Source organism: Gallinula chloropus (assembly GCF_964237585.1).
Source record: "Gallinula chloropus genome assembly, chromosome: 2".
NCBI lineage: Eukaryota > Metazoa > Chordata > Aves > Gruiformes > Rallidae > Gallinula > Gallinula chloropus.
Window position 1 is genome coordinate 69,879,993 of NC_140086.1, and position 17,625 is coordinate 69,897,617.

At 40.5% G+C, this 17,625-nt stretch overlaps 1 protein-coding gene across 1 annotated transcript in view; it reads left to right on the forward strand.

Annotated features, from left to right (window-relative positions):
• MOCOS (molybdenum cofactor sulfurase) overlaps positions 1-17,625 on the forward strand; it is a gene marked incomplete at its 5' end in the record, with an annotated part of 232,679 nt that overhangs the window by 9,417 nt on the left and 205,637 nt on the right. Inside the window, one exon of the mRNA XM_084280179.1 lies at positions 15,953-16,042. Coding sequence (XP_084136305.1) covers positions 15,953-16,042 — 90 coding nt within the window. The remainder of the gene's footprint in view (positions 1-15,952; positions 16,043-17,625) is intronic.

The window sequence follows — 17,625 nt, forward strand, 5'->3', positions numbered from 1 at the left end:
AAATGCAGGATGTCTGGTTGCCCTTCTAATAACAACATAATACTACAAGTGAAGAAAAACATACGCCATTTGGGCTCATTAGAAGTGAATTGGAAGACTTGCAGGATCTAATAAATTGGACTACACAAGATAATGGTTTGTGTAACGTGACATTATATGCAAGAGACATTAAAAATGCAAAACTAGCTTTTAAGGGATGGCTGAAAATGTGTATTTAAAAGATAAATAAAGAGAACAACTCATCTGAACAACACTGTAGCTGACTCTCATGGTTTCTATGGGCAGAGCAGCCCACATGAACGGGGCTCACAAACTCCTTTCCATTCTGCTGTTCACAACTGTTTCTGATTTGACTGAGGCATATGTCCATGACAGGTTTTTTTTTCCATTCATAAAATTAAGCCTTCCATTTGAAGCATCGTTAACTGTCCAGTTAATGTTTGATCAGTGAACTATATTTCTTCAGACTCCTCAAGAACAGAAATTTAGAAGGAAGGGACAAAAAACAAGCTGTTTAATACACCTCTTCAAACCACAAAAAACATTTTCAGTAGAGATTTTTATAGCTCATTATCAAGTTTAATTTTAAACTTTCCATTTTCTATTTATTTAGAGGCCTAAGGTATTTTTTGATTGGAAAATAGAATTTAAAGTGATCTTGATAAATAACTGCTCGGATAGAAACCGGACTTCTGCGAGTGCGTAAGGAAGTAATGATAGTTTTTTGAGGAGCCACGTTACATTCAAGCTCAGTGAAGCTCATCTGCAGAGCACAAAAAAGCGTCACTGCACCGCAGGGCTGTGGAGCCAGGATGGTCTTCTAGTGTGCATTGCCATGTCCCTGGCTTCATCTGATGTACCAGGAGAGATTCGGGGACAGAAGACAAAAGCCTTCCTGGAGTGCTGTAGGAACCATCCACCCCTTGTTTTTCAGTATCAGCTTGTTCAAAGGGTGTGTCTAGTCCAGTGAAATGCCTTCGGGGGGTGAAGCCATCTATGTCTCCCTCTTAAAACTCGCTCTCTTGGGTATCCTTAGAAACCTGTAATAGTGTGAGGTTGAGTACATCTACAATGATGAAAAAGTATAAATCCTAGTATGTTTTTTACTGAGATTCCACCTGAGTTTTTTCAGGGGTTGGAAGAAATCTTCCCCTTCCTGTCCCTCAAATGTCAAATTTAAACCCACCTCCTTTCGCTGGAATATTTATATTCTGATTAGTTCTAATGAAAGGCAAAACCAGCTTTTTAGCTCATGGGAGCTGAAGCAACCCATTAAAGAAAATGCATATGAGAACCCCTGTTCCTTTGAGTGTGTGGACTGTTGTGGAGTTCACAGCGTGTAACGCTTGTTTGGAGGCACTCGGTCGATTCTCTGAGCTTTGCATGAGCGTGACATCCACTGAGAGATTAAATAGCTGTTACCATCAGAACTTTAATCAGTTTTTCTTCCATTTCTGCAAGTACAGAGAAGGATAGGTGTACTTATAAAGTGTCATGAGGATTACACTGCAGCGCTTCCAGGATAAACTTCAGAGCCACTGAAGTGGGGGAAAACTGTACCAAATAATCTTGCAACAGCTGTCATGTTTCCAAAAGTGTCTGATCAGATCTTCAAAGCTGAACACTAGATACCTTGTGCTGAGTGCAGCCAGCCTCTAAAAATCAGACACTCCTGCTTCTGTTCCCTTCAACTCTAGTGGTAATAATGTGATTATATATTAAAACTAATCAAATAGCAGTTAATTTATAATGACCTCCTTCAGTTTTTGTATTTCAATGTTGCATGTAACAGGAGATGTTCAAAACCCACCAGGACACGATCCTGTGCTCTGGGTCATCCTGCTCTGGCAAGGGTGTTGGACCAGGTGATCTCCAGAGGTCCCTTCCAATCCCTGCCCGTTTTGTGATTCTGTGATGATTTATAATTAGTGGATATTACGAAGATAGGGGTGAAACCTGCCTTTGGCTAGTCCCCACTTCTTCAAATGCCTCCTAAACTTTAAGTTTATAGAACTTACCATACCTTTAAAAATTATCTGCATTATTACATGGGTTGTATTGAAACAGCATGAGAATTTCTCAAATGAGTAAAATTAATATTTATAATATAGTTATAAAAAGCTTCCAGATCTGAGGAGTGGGGCATGGAAAGAAGCTCTTGTTTTTTATGCTCCTTTTATTTCTTTTTTTTTTTTTTTAATTATCTACATGACTTGTTGTCTTTCTAGTCATTATACGTATCCATTTTTTTGAAGCTGTACATTGAATTTCCACATAATTTGAGAACAGAAATAGCTGGATCCAGAGGAGAAACTTTGCTGTTTGGTCTTTTAATGTAAATTCGTTGTGGACAGTGTTTTGTGCATTGAATCTACTTCACTGTACTATGTATTCCTTGTGGAATGACTCAGAAGACATTATAGTCTAATGAGTATAGTCTCTGGATGTGCAGAGGTTGGGGTTCCTAGCTTGTAGTCTGGAATACGATATGAGAAAAAGATGAAACACTAGAGAAAAAGCCATATAGAAAGACCCTGTTTCTATCCAAACTGATTGTTTCTTACTGTCTTTCCACTAAACAGTCATTACAATGGGTAATGCAAGTGATAAGAGCCTTAAACACGGCTGCCTTAAACACGGCTGCCTTAAACATACTCACTTTGAGGGAATATAGTCATATCCCTGCAAGCACAAACTCAACAAAAAGAAGAAGTTTTCAGGATGTAATAAGAGCTCATTACAGAAACTCAATCATGTTCTGTCATGTTACTTCTAGTTACAGTCTTAGACTAGCAAGTCTGAGGAAGTATTTGAAAATTAACAGCACAGAAATTAGCTCTGAAATACCAGCAAATTGCTATTACTTTTCACGATAACACTGTTCGTTAACAATTTGATCATTCATTGTCATAAATAAAGTTCATCTTACTTAAAATTCCTCTCCATCCTCAAATCATGTTACAGAATCAATTCCTGAATTTCTTAGTTTGCAAAAATCTCTACCTGCCACCCGACACCCTCTTTGCCCATGTGAGGAATAGGTGAGCTCAGCAATCTCCGGTTTACACGACAGTAGTAGAGGTGGTCTATAAAGAAGGACCAAGCTTTGTCTTGGGCAGGGAACGCTGGCAACTCCAGCACTTCAGTGTGTTTCTGATAGTTACGGAGACTCCAGGTAGGATATTGGTACTCGTACTCAGGATCCAATCCTGTAGTCAGTTCTGGAGGAACTGTACACTATGTGTGGTTTTATCTCAATAGTACTTTCAAGTATGTTGTGTCATAAGCTAGGATATGTTGTATGAATGTTGTGTCTGGTCTTGTTATGTATACAGATATGGCAAGACTGTACATTTTGTGGAGGAAGACCTTGATTTTAAGCACATAATGTTTTCTCAGCTGCCTTGAGGCAAAACACAAGGCAGAGTTGTGATTTTAAGCTCAGAGTTCAGAGATTAGGGAAACTGTGGAATATTTGTTTTCCATGCATAATCTTTTATTCATTCTTGAAGCTAGCCTAGTGCTAATGAGGCCATTTGTATTTAGTACTTTGAATAATTTATGCTGAAATTAGAATTCTCTTTCATTTTCTAATGTCTCTGGTATTGAAAGAAACCCTTTAATTGAGAAGAATTATACTATGGTTTAGTGAAGTGCAGTGAAATATTCTTTAGGTGTATGGTTATAAAATGGGGATAAAGTTGTAATTGATTTATTGCTGGGTCTGGAAAAAAAAAAAAAAAAGGAGCACCTGTGAAATTCATTTTTGTAGGGAAAAGTATCCACCAGCAGGTTGTTACCAAACATGAAATTCTGTATATTTATGTCAGTTGTGTTAGTCTGTTACTGGGTTTATGATACTCAGATATTTGTATTCTTTTAGTACTAGCATAAATCAGATTAACTTCACAGGTGCCCCAAATCCTAGTTTGGTTTAAAGACAGAGCGTCCTGATAAACAAGGTAAAGTTGTAAAGGAGAAGAGTAGTTGATTGGTTAGACTTGCATTGAGCCAAGTAGCATTAGAACTCAGACCTCTGTACTGGAATTCTTTAGTACTGCAAGTTTATTCATGTTAGAAGTATGCCTAACTCTTTTCAAAGATATCCACCACTAACTATGGCTGACATAAATATTTTAGATACCTTTGGTTTGGTCTGTCTTATTGGAGGGGTGTGGAAGGGCCCTTGGGGTAAAGTATCCTTATATTCTTTAACAAAAGGAAACCTGATAAAAATCCCAACTTTGGGAATTTACCGAAAGTTGGTATTGTTTTTGTTGAATGTTGATGCTGTTCTGTAGATGTTAGTTTTAATGAAGTGAGACTGAAAGCAGAAGCAATGATTTCTAGGTTATAACTTCACCAAAACCACCAAAATGTACAGTTGGATAAGAAAGAGATACAGTTAGAGAAGGTGGGAAAGAGCTGTAAGGGAAGAGTCTCCAGATTCACATCTGCTTTTCCTTATGTTCTGCTACAAGAAGTAATATGAAAATACTAATTATCCCCTTAAGGGGATACTTATGTACAGATATTTATATATCCATCTCAGTACTGCATACAAAGGCATATATAATATGTGCTTCAAGGAAACAATAGTCTGGATGCCTTGAATGAACTTCTGGAGCAGCTCTTCATTGGATGTAACTGACTTTAGTAAGCTGATTTATGCCATTCTGAGGTTCTGTTGCAGTCACCTCTGTTGTTATATCCCTCCTAATCCTCTTTTCAATGGATTATGAAAAATGTTGCACTTCTCAAGTTGATAACTGAACTTCTAGAGGGTGCAGAGATTGAAGGCTTTCTATAGACACTATATGGTGAGATAGTGCATATAGCGGTATGAGCAGTGCAGCATATATTATTCAAGAAAGGAAAATTCACTTGTTTCAAAGATGTTTAAGCTTCTGTGCAGATCATAGGCCAGCTCTTTAACTTGGCCTGGAACAATAAAGGTAATCAATCAGGGCAGTAGGTTTAGGAAGTGCTGATTACAGTGTATTTGTTAATGGTTTAACTCATACAGTGATCAGCACAGAGGGCCTCATATTTCCTTCACAGGCCCTGAATCAGACCTTGATGCATGTTCTTATGTTTGAAAGGAGCTTGCTTCTCTTCTGCAGAGGTGAGGTTCTGTGAGATGAAGGCAAAGTTTGGCTCTGAATATTCATTGTAGTACAGCTGGAAATTCAATCAGACTTCACTTGGGTTCCTTTTGACTCACTGGGCTTTGGAAAATACTTCTTTCCTCCTGTTGTAGCCCTTCAGAGGCCAGAGAAACTGATATCTGAAATGGTGTCTTAACCAACTGCAAGATAATGCCTCTGCAAGAGCCACAAATGCTTCCTAAGCAGCTGTAGACCAGTATCATAGATTGACAGAAAGGTTTGGGATTGAAGGGACCTCAAAGATCATCTAGTACTGCCTCCCCTCCCAGGCACAGGGACACCCTCAAGTACACCAGGTTGCCCAAAGCCCCGTCCAACCTGGCCTTGAACACTGCCAGGGAGGGGCCAGCCACAGCTTCTCCAGGCAGCCTGTGCCAGGGCCTCACCACTCACACAGGGAAGAATTTCTTCCTTAAGTCAAGTGAAATCTACCCTCTTTCAGCTTAAGTCCATCCCTTATAAACAGCCCCTCTCTAGCTTTCCTGTAGGCCCCTTCAGGTACTGGAAGGCTGCAATAAGGTCTCCCTGCAGTCTTCTCTTCTCCAGGCTGAACAAGCTCAAACTCTCTAAACCTGCCCTCACAGGAGAGGTGCTCCAGACCTCTGGTCACCTTTGAGGCCCTCCTCTGGACTTGCTCCAATAGGTCCAGAGCTGGACATGGTACTCCAGGTGGACTCTTACCAGGGCAGAGTAGAGGGGAAGAATCACCTCCTTCAACCTGCTGATCACACTGTTTTTGATGCAGCCCAAGATACGGTTGGCTTTCCAGGCTGTAGGTGCTCATTGCCAGCTCATGTAGAGCTTTACATCAGTCAACGCCCCCAGGTCCTTCTCTTCAGGGCTGCTCTCAGTCCATTCTCTGCTCAGTCTGTAGTTGTGCTTGGGATTGCCCCAACCCATGTGCAAGACCTTGCACTTGGCCTTGTTGAACTTCATGCGATTTACATGGGCTCATCTCTTCAGCCTGTCAGGGTCCCTCTGGATGGCATCCCTTCCCTCCAGTGTGTCAACACCACCACCCAGCTTGGTGTCATGAGCAAAGGATGAGGGTGCACTCGATCCCGCTGTCCATGCCTCTGAGAACGATGTTAAACAGTGCCAGTCCCAATGCCAACCCCTGAGGAAGGCTGCTCGTCACTGGTCTCAATTTGGACATTGAGCTGTTGACTGTAAGTCTTTGATTGCCACCATCCAGCTAATTCCTTATTCAACCCAGCAATCCATTCATCAAATCTGTGTCTATCCAATTTAGAGAGAAGGATGTCAAGCAAGACAGTGTCAAATACTACTCACAGGTCCAGGTGAATGACATCAGTATCCAGCGGTGGATTTTTGCTGTCCAAAGTTAAGTCAAAGAAATGACCAACCCTCCGAAATCTGTGTCACATGGTAACAGCCCTTCACAAAGAGGGTCATAAGTTATATGCTAGTTTCAACAGCACAAGTGAGTTTTAGCTTTCTTTTAGCAAGCTGTTATGTGCCAGACATCAGTGGAATTAAAAAACCCAAACAGAATACCTGGAAGCCGCATGCTGTTACTGCTATTAAAAGCAGGCCTGTGTGGGGTAGGGTTTCTCACCTGGTTCAGGCCTAGGCATAAGGCAGCTGCTATTTTGCTGCTTGTTTCAGAGCTAGTTAACACGTCTCTGCAGATGTCATCCTGGTTCAGAATAAAAACCTACAGTTGACTGTAACTTTATGTTTTTGATAAATGTACTTCATTTCTAGTGCATTCCTTGAAATGGTTGTTGAAGACATTGAATCTATGCTTGGGGAGACCCCCAATAAATGGAAAATAAACTGGTGAAACTATTTTAGGCCAAATAGATTATGGTATTAACAGAACCTCTATTGTAATCTATATTATGTTCCTACTAAATTATTGACAGAATAATATTGTGTCCATTAGATATTATTTTTTTTAGTGATAAACTCCTTTTTTTTGCTAATCAGGTGATGCTTTTTGTACTGAAATATTACATTGTGGAGGTGGTAGGAAATTATACTTGGTCCTGAAAAAATTTACAAAGTAATTCTCACTTGAAAAAAAAATCCCCAAATAAGACATACATTTATTTAGGGAGCTGTGTTACTGACGTCTGTATATCTAATGCAGTCTGTGAACTGTGGTAACAGTAAAGCAATTGAGCATAATCTTATAATTTAGATTGGTCTGTTTATAGTTGAGTAAGTTTCACTTGAGGTAGCAGCTTGGATCAAATTACTGTAAAGTAAAATTTAAACTGGCTTGCTCTGTGGGGAATCGGTGCTAAAAGTTTTTGTGATGGAAAAATGTTTAGATTAACCCAATCTAAATATGCTCCATATGCACTAGAAAAGTTTATGCATAATTTTTCATGCCTACTTTCTACCTCCCTAATAAAATCCCTGGGGTTTTTTTTGTTTGTTTGTTTTATTGAAATTAAATTCCCACCAAACATTACATTAAACCTTAGGTAGTTACACAGAAGTGATGCTGACTTTTTTTTCACTATATGAAGCACACTGAGAAATTGTTACTGTCTCCTCTTTGTGGTTTCGGTTTACATTGGTGATTGACTGCTAGTAAAATGGTGATACAGGAGATCTTGGTCATGCATTATACCTGCACTTTTCATGCATTAATCCTCTCCCTGGTTTAACAATGCTGTTTTTTTCTGACTACTAGAACTACTGGGAGTGTAAATTAGGTAAGAATTAACAGGAAGGAATACAAGGCAAGAGATATGGATGTATTGGTCTAAAGAGGTATTTTTCCAGTAAAGTTAGGGAAAATTTCCAAAATCCTGAGACCTTTTGGAACATCCATTCTGCTCCCCCACCTCATGCTCTCTTTTTCTCTGGCCCTCCCAGTGAAATGACTTCCAGCTGGAAGAGGTGCCACTGGGATTGGAATGGGTTGTCAGATTTATTATGCATCAGAAATAAAGAAAGGTGGCTTTTTTGACAGATTAGGTGGAGAGGTATTACTAGCTTGTCAAAGGTGAAATACCTGTTCAAACTACCTGGGTGAAGATAGGTTTTAAAGCAAAACGATGCTAACATAGGAGATGATAGGAGAATACACTGACTGTGAATAAATGTAGTCTGAGGTTAAATCAGAGTTTCTTACTAGGAGGAAGTGATTCTGAAGCACTGTTTTGGTTTGAGCCAAGTAGAATAACAACCTACCTGTGCTTTAGGTGGAGGTAGCTTGGTTGATGAGCATAGTTGCCTGTTGAAGCAAAGGCCTACCCACTGTGGGCCAGAACAGTCTCAGACCTCTTGCCTTAATGAGAATGGGGTTCCTGCCAATGGTCCTCACATTCTTCATTTCAGTCTTTGAATTTATGTACAGTTCCTCTCATTTGGCTTTAGATGTTTGTCTCTGAAAGATAGTCCAAATTTATGCTAAAGAGAAACTTATGTTTCTCTTATGCTTATATCCCTGAAATTGATCTTCACTGTCTGCTCCTGGCAGGGCACCGTTTGCTGTGTGAATAAATCAGGGGCTGGAATTGTCTGTGGGGAACCTTGTGTGAAGAACTTCCACTGGAGAATACCTTTACTCCTGGTCTGGAGTAGCAGCCTCTTTGCCAGAAAAAGCCACCAGAGAGAGGTACTGCTGGGTGTGCCAAACACGACATTACACATTGTCTTGTCATTGGGAAGAAATGATGGCTGTGGAGTACTTCTGAAGGGCCTCAATAGTAAGAATAAGCGATTTTTGCTGTCACTCACTGCTTGTTGCATGTATGAGTTCTCATGTGGGTATTTAATGCTGTGGTTGCACGTTCAGCCCAAGGCTGTAGCTGCCAGAAGCTCATAGTGATTTGAGTATCGCTGCACTGAAACAAGTTTTAAGGGAAAAGGTAGAAGAAAATGATCAATTTTTGTTTTCTGTTGTTTTGAGCTTAGTTTATCATCTGCTAGTGTTTTTGGAAACCCATAAAACAATTTTAAAGGCCCTCTGTATGTTACTGCACATTTCATTTGATATATTTTGCAGGGAATCTTCAGAGTCACTAATTTGTCCTAGATTTTGTATGAATCCGATTAATTCAGGTCACAGAGCAAGAAACAGAACTGACTAGAAAGTCAGTTTCAAACATTATCTTGGCATGTTGTTGTAAGCCTGTGGCTGGTTTATGGGAAAAAAGGGAAGAAAAGTAGAGCAGGAGAATGCTACTAGATTGTTTAGCTAATTACCGCTATTATAAACAATTATTGTTGAGATTCCTTTAACATTACTTTTTGCCATTGTCTTACTCTCTCCAGTGGAAATTCTGAATGCCTCCTTCCTACACAAAAGTTAATGTTTCTGGGAAAATTTCAGCAATACCAGTGAAAGCATTTTCCAGTAATAGAAAAAAAAAAAGAGGGGGGGGGAATATGTTTGCTTTCAAGTCTTCTTTCATTTGATCAACTGCATCAGAAAGGAAAAAAAGAGAGAGACTGAAAGATGGTAGGATCTTCACTAGGGAGGTGTGAAAACTGGTTTCGGTTTGGGTGAGCTGCAGTTGTCTGAAGACTCGCATAAATATGAGTCACTTGTGATTTATATTTATATTTCATCCAGAGATGACAAGATGGATTGCTGCAGTATGTTATTCATGTATAGCTGAGGTACCTCTGATAGATGCCCACAAGTAAGGCTTCAGCTAGTCAGGAACACAACCTGTTAAAGGTCCGTGGAAACACCATCACTGACTGCACTTAGTGTTTAATCACACCCCAGTGAGCAAAAAGTGAGCACCAAATCAAGCTGAGTTTTACAGGTAGGTGAAATGGAGGGCGGTGGGTGCTGACTGGTCCCTTTTACTGAGGGCTCAGCACAGGAGCTGGCAAATAATGAAATTCGATGGCACGTAATTGTTCGGTGTGGGGTTTTTTCTGTAGCTCTGAACGATACATTTCATAGGGTTGGATGTGACTGCTTAATAAATGGGCAATCCTTGCTCCCATAGACCTCAGCACCAGCAAGCTGTAAACACAGGCTGCAGGTAGGGGCTCAGGTACATAGAATAGTGCCGGTGCTCACTGGGATAGTCCCAGCCATCTGAACAGCTTCTGTGGAGTTGGTATGGACCCTGCTGAGGAGTACAGCAAGAGAAGAGGGTATGAGGTATCAACAGTAAACTGGTTTAATGTTCTGTCTGCTTTGCTGCAGGTAATAATGCAACGAGAGCGGATAATGCAAGGTAATAGCATGTGGAGGGAAATAATGGCACCTTATTACGGGTAAATGTAATTGCACATTTCATGCTTTGCTCTTTGTAATCAGTCCATCAAATCAAACACTAAAATACATAAATTAAGCACCAGTTTCTCACAGAACTCAGCTACTTGTTAGCAGCCTCTGATATATTGATATCATTATCCAGATTTCTTGCAGTCCAGCACGGATCAGCATTTGGCAGTTGGGTCAAGCTGTGATTACTGGAATTGAGGGACCCAGAGGACTGGCAGTGGGAAGCAGAACGTGCCCCATGGCTGCAGGCTGACTGCTGCCTTACTTCACCAGGCCTGTAGCAATTAAGTCAAGTCATGCTGAGGAACAGTGTCTCCTTTAACTGCATGGTAACTATTCAGGCTTTTGGCATCTGTGGCCTTGTCCATCAAGCACTATGCTTTTGTGGTCTTTTGAAAAGCTCCTTGGCCCTAAGCAAGGGAAACAAAACATTACCTTGTCTAGCAGAGCAGGAGTGTTTGGTGAGAGGCACGTTGTTATTCAGAAAACATACTGTGGTTTTGATAGCTTTTGTCTAAGTCAATGCCAGACAGGAACTGAAGGTACAGAGAGCAATATTCACTAAATATGTAATCCAGAAAATATCAAGCAAAAGCAAATCTAAATTGTGGTTTTGCAGAACCAGGATCTTTATCCATCTGTCTGTCAAAGTGTCTGGACATACCATGCCCTGTCTCATAGTCAGATTTCAGGCATTTTATAAAGGTTTTATGCATCGCATAGTTAAAGCTACTTGTGACATTTCATTCAGGAGCATCCCTGGGGAAGCTAAATTCCTATGCAGTCAGTGGAAAGAGGGCTTCTGACTTACATGACTAAAATAACCTGAGTTACCTGATGTGGTACTACAGGCTAAAACCTCACTGTGTCAGGATGACATCCCACTTGTCTACAACCTCTGTGAAGCCCTTTCCTCCCTATTTTGTCACTTGGTTGTTCCAGTTTTCACTTGCTTTTGTTTTGGTATATGAAAATCTCTCATATTTATCTTTTGACAGATAATGCTTTATTTTGCCTTCAGCTTGTTTCCATATAATCTATTTCATACTGGTTTTGTTAATATTGCTGTACTTAAGATATATACTGTCTCCCCAGGGCATTGTCTGTATCTACTCCCCAAGTAATACTGTGTATATAATCCTACTGAATTGCAATTATATCCGCCAATCAAAATTCACGACACTGTACAGTTTCTGCCTTGTAACTATGCATTTCATTCTTGATTATGAATCTTGTGGCAATGTAGCTGGCAGCCTGTAATCAGCTGGAGTACAGGAATTTTGAAGTGCCAGGGCTATGAGAAATAATCTGTGAAGCCACGGTGCAGGTTGGCTTGTTTTGGCAGCTGTGGTACAATCATAAGGTGGCAAAAGGCTGAGGAGGTGGGCGCGGAGTAGCCACAGTGTAGGTAAATTGGTTATTTTTGGAAGTGGTAGTGAAGGCTCAGAAATACATAGCACCAGGAAGCAGGCATTCTGGCACCAAAAGATTGATCTCAGTAGTGTCTTTTTATCTTGCGTGTTCTGCAGGCCATCAGACTATGCATAGTCCAGTGTTCTCACTTGGTTTTAAATTCTAATTTTAAAAATCTTCAAATTTATTTTTTTTTCATTTAAGAGATAGAAATTTACAGTTAAAACAAATGGTCCCCTGGCATTTCTGAGGCAGTACATGCATGTTGTCTCTGAATTAGAGAGCAATGGATTTGAAAGATGGACCACTCAGAGGAATAAGGAATTGACAGGACAGTGCACTCAAAGAGTTGTGGTCAATGGCTCAATGTCCAAATTCAGACCAGTGGTGAGTGGCTTTCCTCAGGGGATGGCATTGGGACTGGCAGTGTTTAACATCTTTCTCAGAGGTATGGACAGTGGGATCGAGTGCACCCTCATCCTTTGCTCATGACACCAAGCTGGGTGGTGGTGTTGACACACTGGAGGGAAGGGATGCCATCCAGAGGGACCTTGACAGGCTGAAGAGATGAGCCCATGTAAATCGCATGAAGTTCAACAAGGCCAAGTGCAAGGTCCTGCACATGGGTTGGGGCAATCCCAAGCACAACTACAGACTGAGCAGAGAACAGACTGAGAGCAGCCCTGAAGAGAAGGACCTGGGGGTGTTGACTGATGTAAAGCTCTACGTGAGCTGGCAATGAGCACCTACAGCCTGGAAAGCCAACCGTATCTTGGGCTGCATCAAAAGCGTCATGATCAGCAGATCTGAGTTGATTCTTCCCCTCTACTCTGCTCTGGTGAGACCCCACCTGGAGAACTGGGGCCCCCAACAAAAGGACATGGACCTATTGGAGCAAGTCCAGTGGAGCGCCACAAAGATGATCAGAGGGCTGAAGCACCTCTCCTATTAAGACCACCTGAGAGAGTTGGGATTGTTCAGCCTGGAGAAGACTACGGGGAGACCTTATTGCAGCCTTCCAGTAGCTGAAGGGGCCTGCAGGAAAGCTGGGGAGGGGCTGTTTACAAGGGCAGGGTGTGATTGGAAAAGGGGTGATTTAGTTTAGGTGTTAGTAAGAAATTCTTCCCTTTGTGGGTGGTAAGGCACTGGAAGAGGTTTCCCAAAGAAGGTGTGGCTGCCCCCTCCCTTGCAGTGCCCAAGACCAGGTTGGATGGGGCTTTGGGCAACCTGATATAGGGGAGGGTGTCTCTGCACCTGGCAGGGGGGATTGGAACTGGATGGTCTTTAAGGTCCCTTCCAACTGAAACCCTTCTGCAATTGTATGGTTCTATATGTACGCCAAAAGTTTTACAAATTGCCAAGCAGGCACGCAGGTTTGGTAGATGCTTTATCAAGGGGTGAACTGTAGCACAGGAGTGCAGAGAGCTGGGCTCAGGTTCTCTTCAGCAGGACAGACTGGCCTGCATTGGTTCCCAAAAAGTTCATCATGTAAAATTAATCTGTAAGAATATTAGCATGTGAATATTACAGTTTATGAACCGATACTCTTACTGAATAATTTTCCATAACTAATGCTGACACATTGAATGGTTTTCAATTCTTCTATAAAAAACCCTCCTTCTGAAAAGTGATTTTATCAAATGGCTGGTATATTATTAGATCAATGAAGTTGCTTACACATTCCAAACATAATAGTATGTAAATCAAACTAAAAGTTAATTTTGCATTTTCCCTGAGCATTGAAACCACATCCTGATAGATACTGCATTTTAATTTTCTTTTGGTTGATCATATTATATTTTCTTTCTCCTGTTCCTTCCCATAAACAGTATAATTTCATAGTGCTGACAGGCTATGTGCTAAATACCACAGTGAAACAGGGGCAACTATCTTATCCTGTATATATGACAAATCCCTTTGGTTAATGTATGTTCAATAAAGTTAAAATAGCGAATGTTATTAAACCAGGGGAAGAGCACAATGAAAGTTATTAATGTTCTTTGCTTTGCCAGTATTATGCATGGTGCCACGTGGTTGTTTTTTTTTTTTTCTTTCCTTTAAAAATACAGTTGTAGTGAAATAAGGCAGGAAGGAAGAGACTACAGCATAAAAATGCAATAGCAATAAAGATGTTTGTTCCAGCGCAGTCTCAAATGATGAGAGAGCTTATTTCTTTTTTGGGGGGACAATGGAGAGAGAGTATTAAATGCTGTTCTCTGTTTTCAATTAAACACCAGCATTAAAGATAAAATAAAAAGTTTAAGAATTAATATTTTTTTCCCTCCGCAGCCAAATGTCCTCCCTCATTTTCAAAACAATATATCCAGAGGAGGAATTTTAAAAATGGCTGGCTGGTTTTTGTTTTACCTCCATTTCACAGAACTGCAATACTGGACTTTGTGAGTAGCTTCATAAAAAATCAAATTTGAAAAAACACGTAGGGGGACTTTACCTGGAGACTTTTTTGTCCACATTGCCTCCCAGGAACGTCGGTCAGGATGGGAAGTGCCCCTTCCCTGGTGAGAGGATGGTTTGTGATTGAGGAGCCTCAGCCTCTTTCCTAGTTTCCTCTCATGCTGTATGGTTCTGTCAATCTTCTTAGGGCTGGAAGGATCCAAAAACTACAGTTGTCTGCCTGCAGAGGGGTGCTGCTCGGGTGTGCTTGTGAAGCCTTGAAGAGCTAATGAGCCAAAAGGCATCGCTGTGCAGGCAGGCTTTCCTGAGAGTGTTGGCCGGGATGGTCACCTCCACCCAGGACAACAATCCTTCTTATGGCTGTAACCCCTCCTCTCGAAAGCTGGGACAGACAGACCCCCCGTATCCATTTTGACCCCCATTTGCTTGTATGTGCTGCTTCATACTGCTTGGGAGAAACAAAGTAAAAACCTAAAGAGTCTGTACATCTAACATCTAACAAATTGAACCATGTTTTTGCCATGCCTCAAAGCACCTCAAAACTCTTGATTGACTTCAAGCCATCATTAAAAATTCTTCTTTTGCTAGACACTGTAAGTGGAGGAATCTTAGAGCGGGGGAGGGCTTTTCTTTTTGAAAATAAGAGAAGGGACAGGTGACTGGATTGGTTTAATCATCCACACTGCCTCGCATCTTTACCCACTGAATCACTGCCACAGCAACATAATATATAACTATATACATTTCCAAGTGTCAAGGTGTCTTGTTTAAAGCTTAACTCAAGTTTTAAATCCCTATGGAAAGGGAAGGCCTTTAAAATACTTATTAAATTCTAATCTTAATCACACTCATCATTATTAAAATTTGAAATAGGTTGAAATACTTAAGGTAAGTGAAATGAAAAAACTAATAAAGGACATGAAACACATGGGAGAAATGGAAGAATAATTACTGAAGATTAAGAAATCTAAAAAGGCCAAACATGAAAAAGCCTTCATTTCCAATAAGCTTTTATTTAAAAGTTTTGCAATAGCTTAATAATATAAAAGGAGAATTTAAAAATGAATTGAATGTTAAGTGTAGTAAAGTGGCAAGGAATATTTTAATGAATTAAAACTTAAACTGGTCTTGGCTTTGGGCTTCAAGAATGGTTTAGCCCTTGTCAGTTCTTGAGAGAGTTGCTTCATCTGTCAGCACGGAGGCATCACTCCTATTGTTTTTGCTATTAATAAATATTATTATCATTGTGGTAGTAATAGTTTTCATAATGAGGAGTACTTAGGAGTAAGAAGGTACTGTGGCCAAAGATACCAGCTTGCTCAGTCTTGTACAGGCAGAAGGAAAAGATTTTTCTTTTTCAAAGATGTGACATGAAAGGAAGGATCACCTCTTAAAATATTTTGGTTTAAATTAAAAATTATAAAGATGTAATAAAAATTTTGGGCTTCTTTTGTAGCCTCCTTTGTTTTTTTTGGTAGTGAATTAAAGATGCCTTGCTGTGAGTAGTGCCTGACTAGTGGAACATATTTGAGAAGTGTTTTTTGAGAACTATAGAGACCTCTTAAATCAGGCAGAGAGATATCATAATCCAGAAAATTTAGGGAAATTGACTTTTTGTGTGGTATTCTTCACTAAGGGTGTTTGAATGATGTACTTCACAAGGTATTCTGTGGGAGAAAATGGAATTAAATATTTTTAAAATTGAATCTAATAATTTTTATTTTAGGGATTACTTACCTTGACCATGCCGGTTCAGCACTTTTCCCAGAGAGCCTGCTTAAAGCTTTTACTGATGACCTCAGAAACAATGTTTATGGTAAGTGCAAAACAGTGTTCCCATTAGTCTTCTCAAGTTTCCGCCTAAATAGATTAAAACTGTGCCTCTTGAGTTGCTGGAAGAGTATTTCTGCAAATTTTTTAACTTAGGGAGTAGTTAGAAGAGCAGCAATTTTATAAAGCAGTCATTGTCCCCTTGTGTCATCCCTAGCTTTGTTCTTTGGTGGCCAAAGACATGTTTGGGACCAAAGGAAGCATGACTGTTACCCAGGGATTAGGGCACCATGCTGAGCACTGTTTGTTCAGTCTTTTTTTTTCTTTCTTTCTTTCAAAATGCAAAAATAATTTCTTAAGCAAAGACCAGAGTCTGGAACCACCCCCTTTCTCAATGAGACTTACCTCATGTGGCTCAGTAGAAGCAATTTATTTAGAAGAAGGCTTAGCTCAAAGATCCCAAGTGAATTTAGGTGCTACACCTCTCTCAAATTTTGGTGCCAAAGTGATCTTGCACATGAGAACACGAGTAAAAATATCTACAGAACTGTGCAATATCTGGGTGGAGATTTAGCCATTGGCAGCTGTGGATGTGGGCACTTCAGCACCACTTCAGCACCACCTACAAGTACTTAGTCCCCAGATCTGCTAAACCTTTCATCTCTTTTGAATCATGCACCGAATGTGCTTTTACACAAAGGCAGAAGCATCCATTGTTTAGGAAACGCTGCATGAGGGAATTGACACTAGAGTGATGCATGCCCAACCAGATAAACATATACCATACAGTGTTACCTAGATATGCTGTGAGTAGTCCTGCTCAAGTAATCAAAATTCCTTGCCATGTGTTCCTCTCTGTGGGCTGTGTCCCCTTTTTGCTGGATCTGTGTCTTTCTTGTGCTCCCTGATACGCAGAGCAGATTGATTCCTCACTTGGGAACTAGGTACCCGTGCTTCAAAAGGAAGCTGCCTTCACTCAGGCACTGGCACACTTGCACTTAGCGCCTGGGCAAGCCACTTGAGAGTTCCAGGTAGTTTTTATTTTCAGTATGCCATTCCACATGTCATTTCCCCCTCTCTTGTCTCCTGAATGCTGGTGAGGCCAGGATCAGAGGGTGGATTTCAGTTCCGCTGCGAAATTGATGCTGCTCTCGATGGGCACAGGGCTTTTTTGCTGTTATAACAAGACACGTTGATTTGATTACATTCAAAATCTCCCATTCAAGTGCACGCCTGTGATATTAAAATTAATGTTCTGTCACTACAGCCATTGTAAAGTGAAATGTATGCCCTCTGATCTTAGTTATTTCAAACAACATCGGGCTCAACCTTTTTAATAAGTGCCATCTGTGGTGGAAAAAATTAAATTTGTAAATCAATTGAGTGCTCGTGAATAGAAATAGTAGTGCTGCCAGTTTGGAGCAGATTTGCATTGTACCTATAATGCTATGGGAGGACAAATTGTATCTTTTTTAGTGCTGCTTTAATCTAAAATGATAACGAGAGCTCTAGAATGGTCAAATCTCTTCCCCCCCCCCCCCCCAAGTATATCTCTGATACGCTGAGAACAGTAACTGTTGTATAAAAAGACTTCATTTAACAGACACAGACACGAGCAAAGGGGGAGTT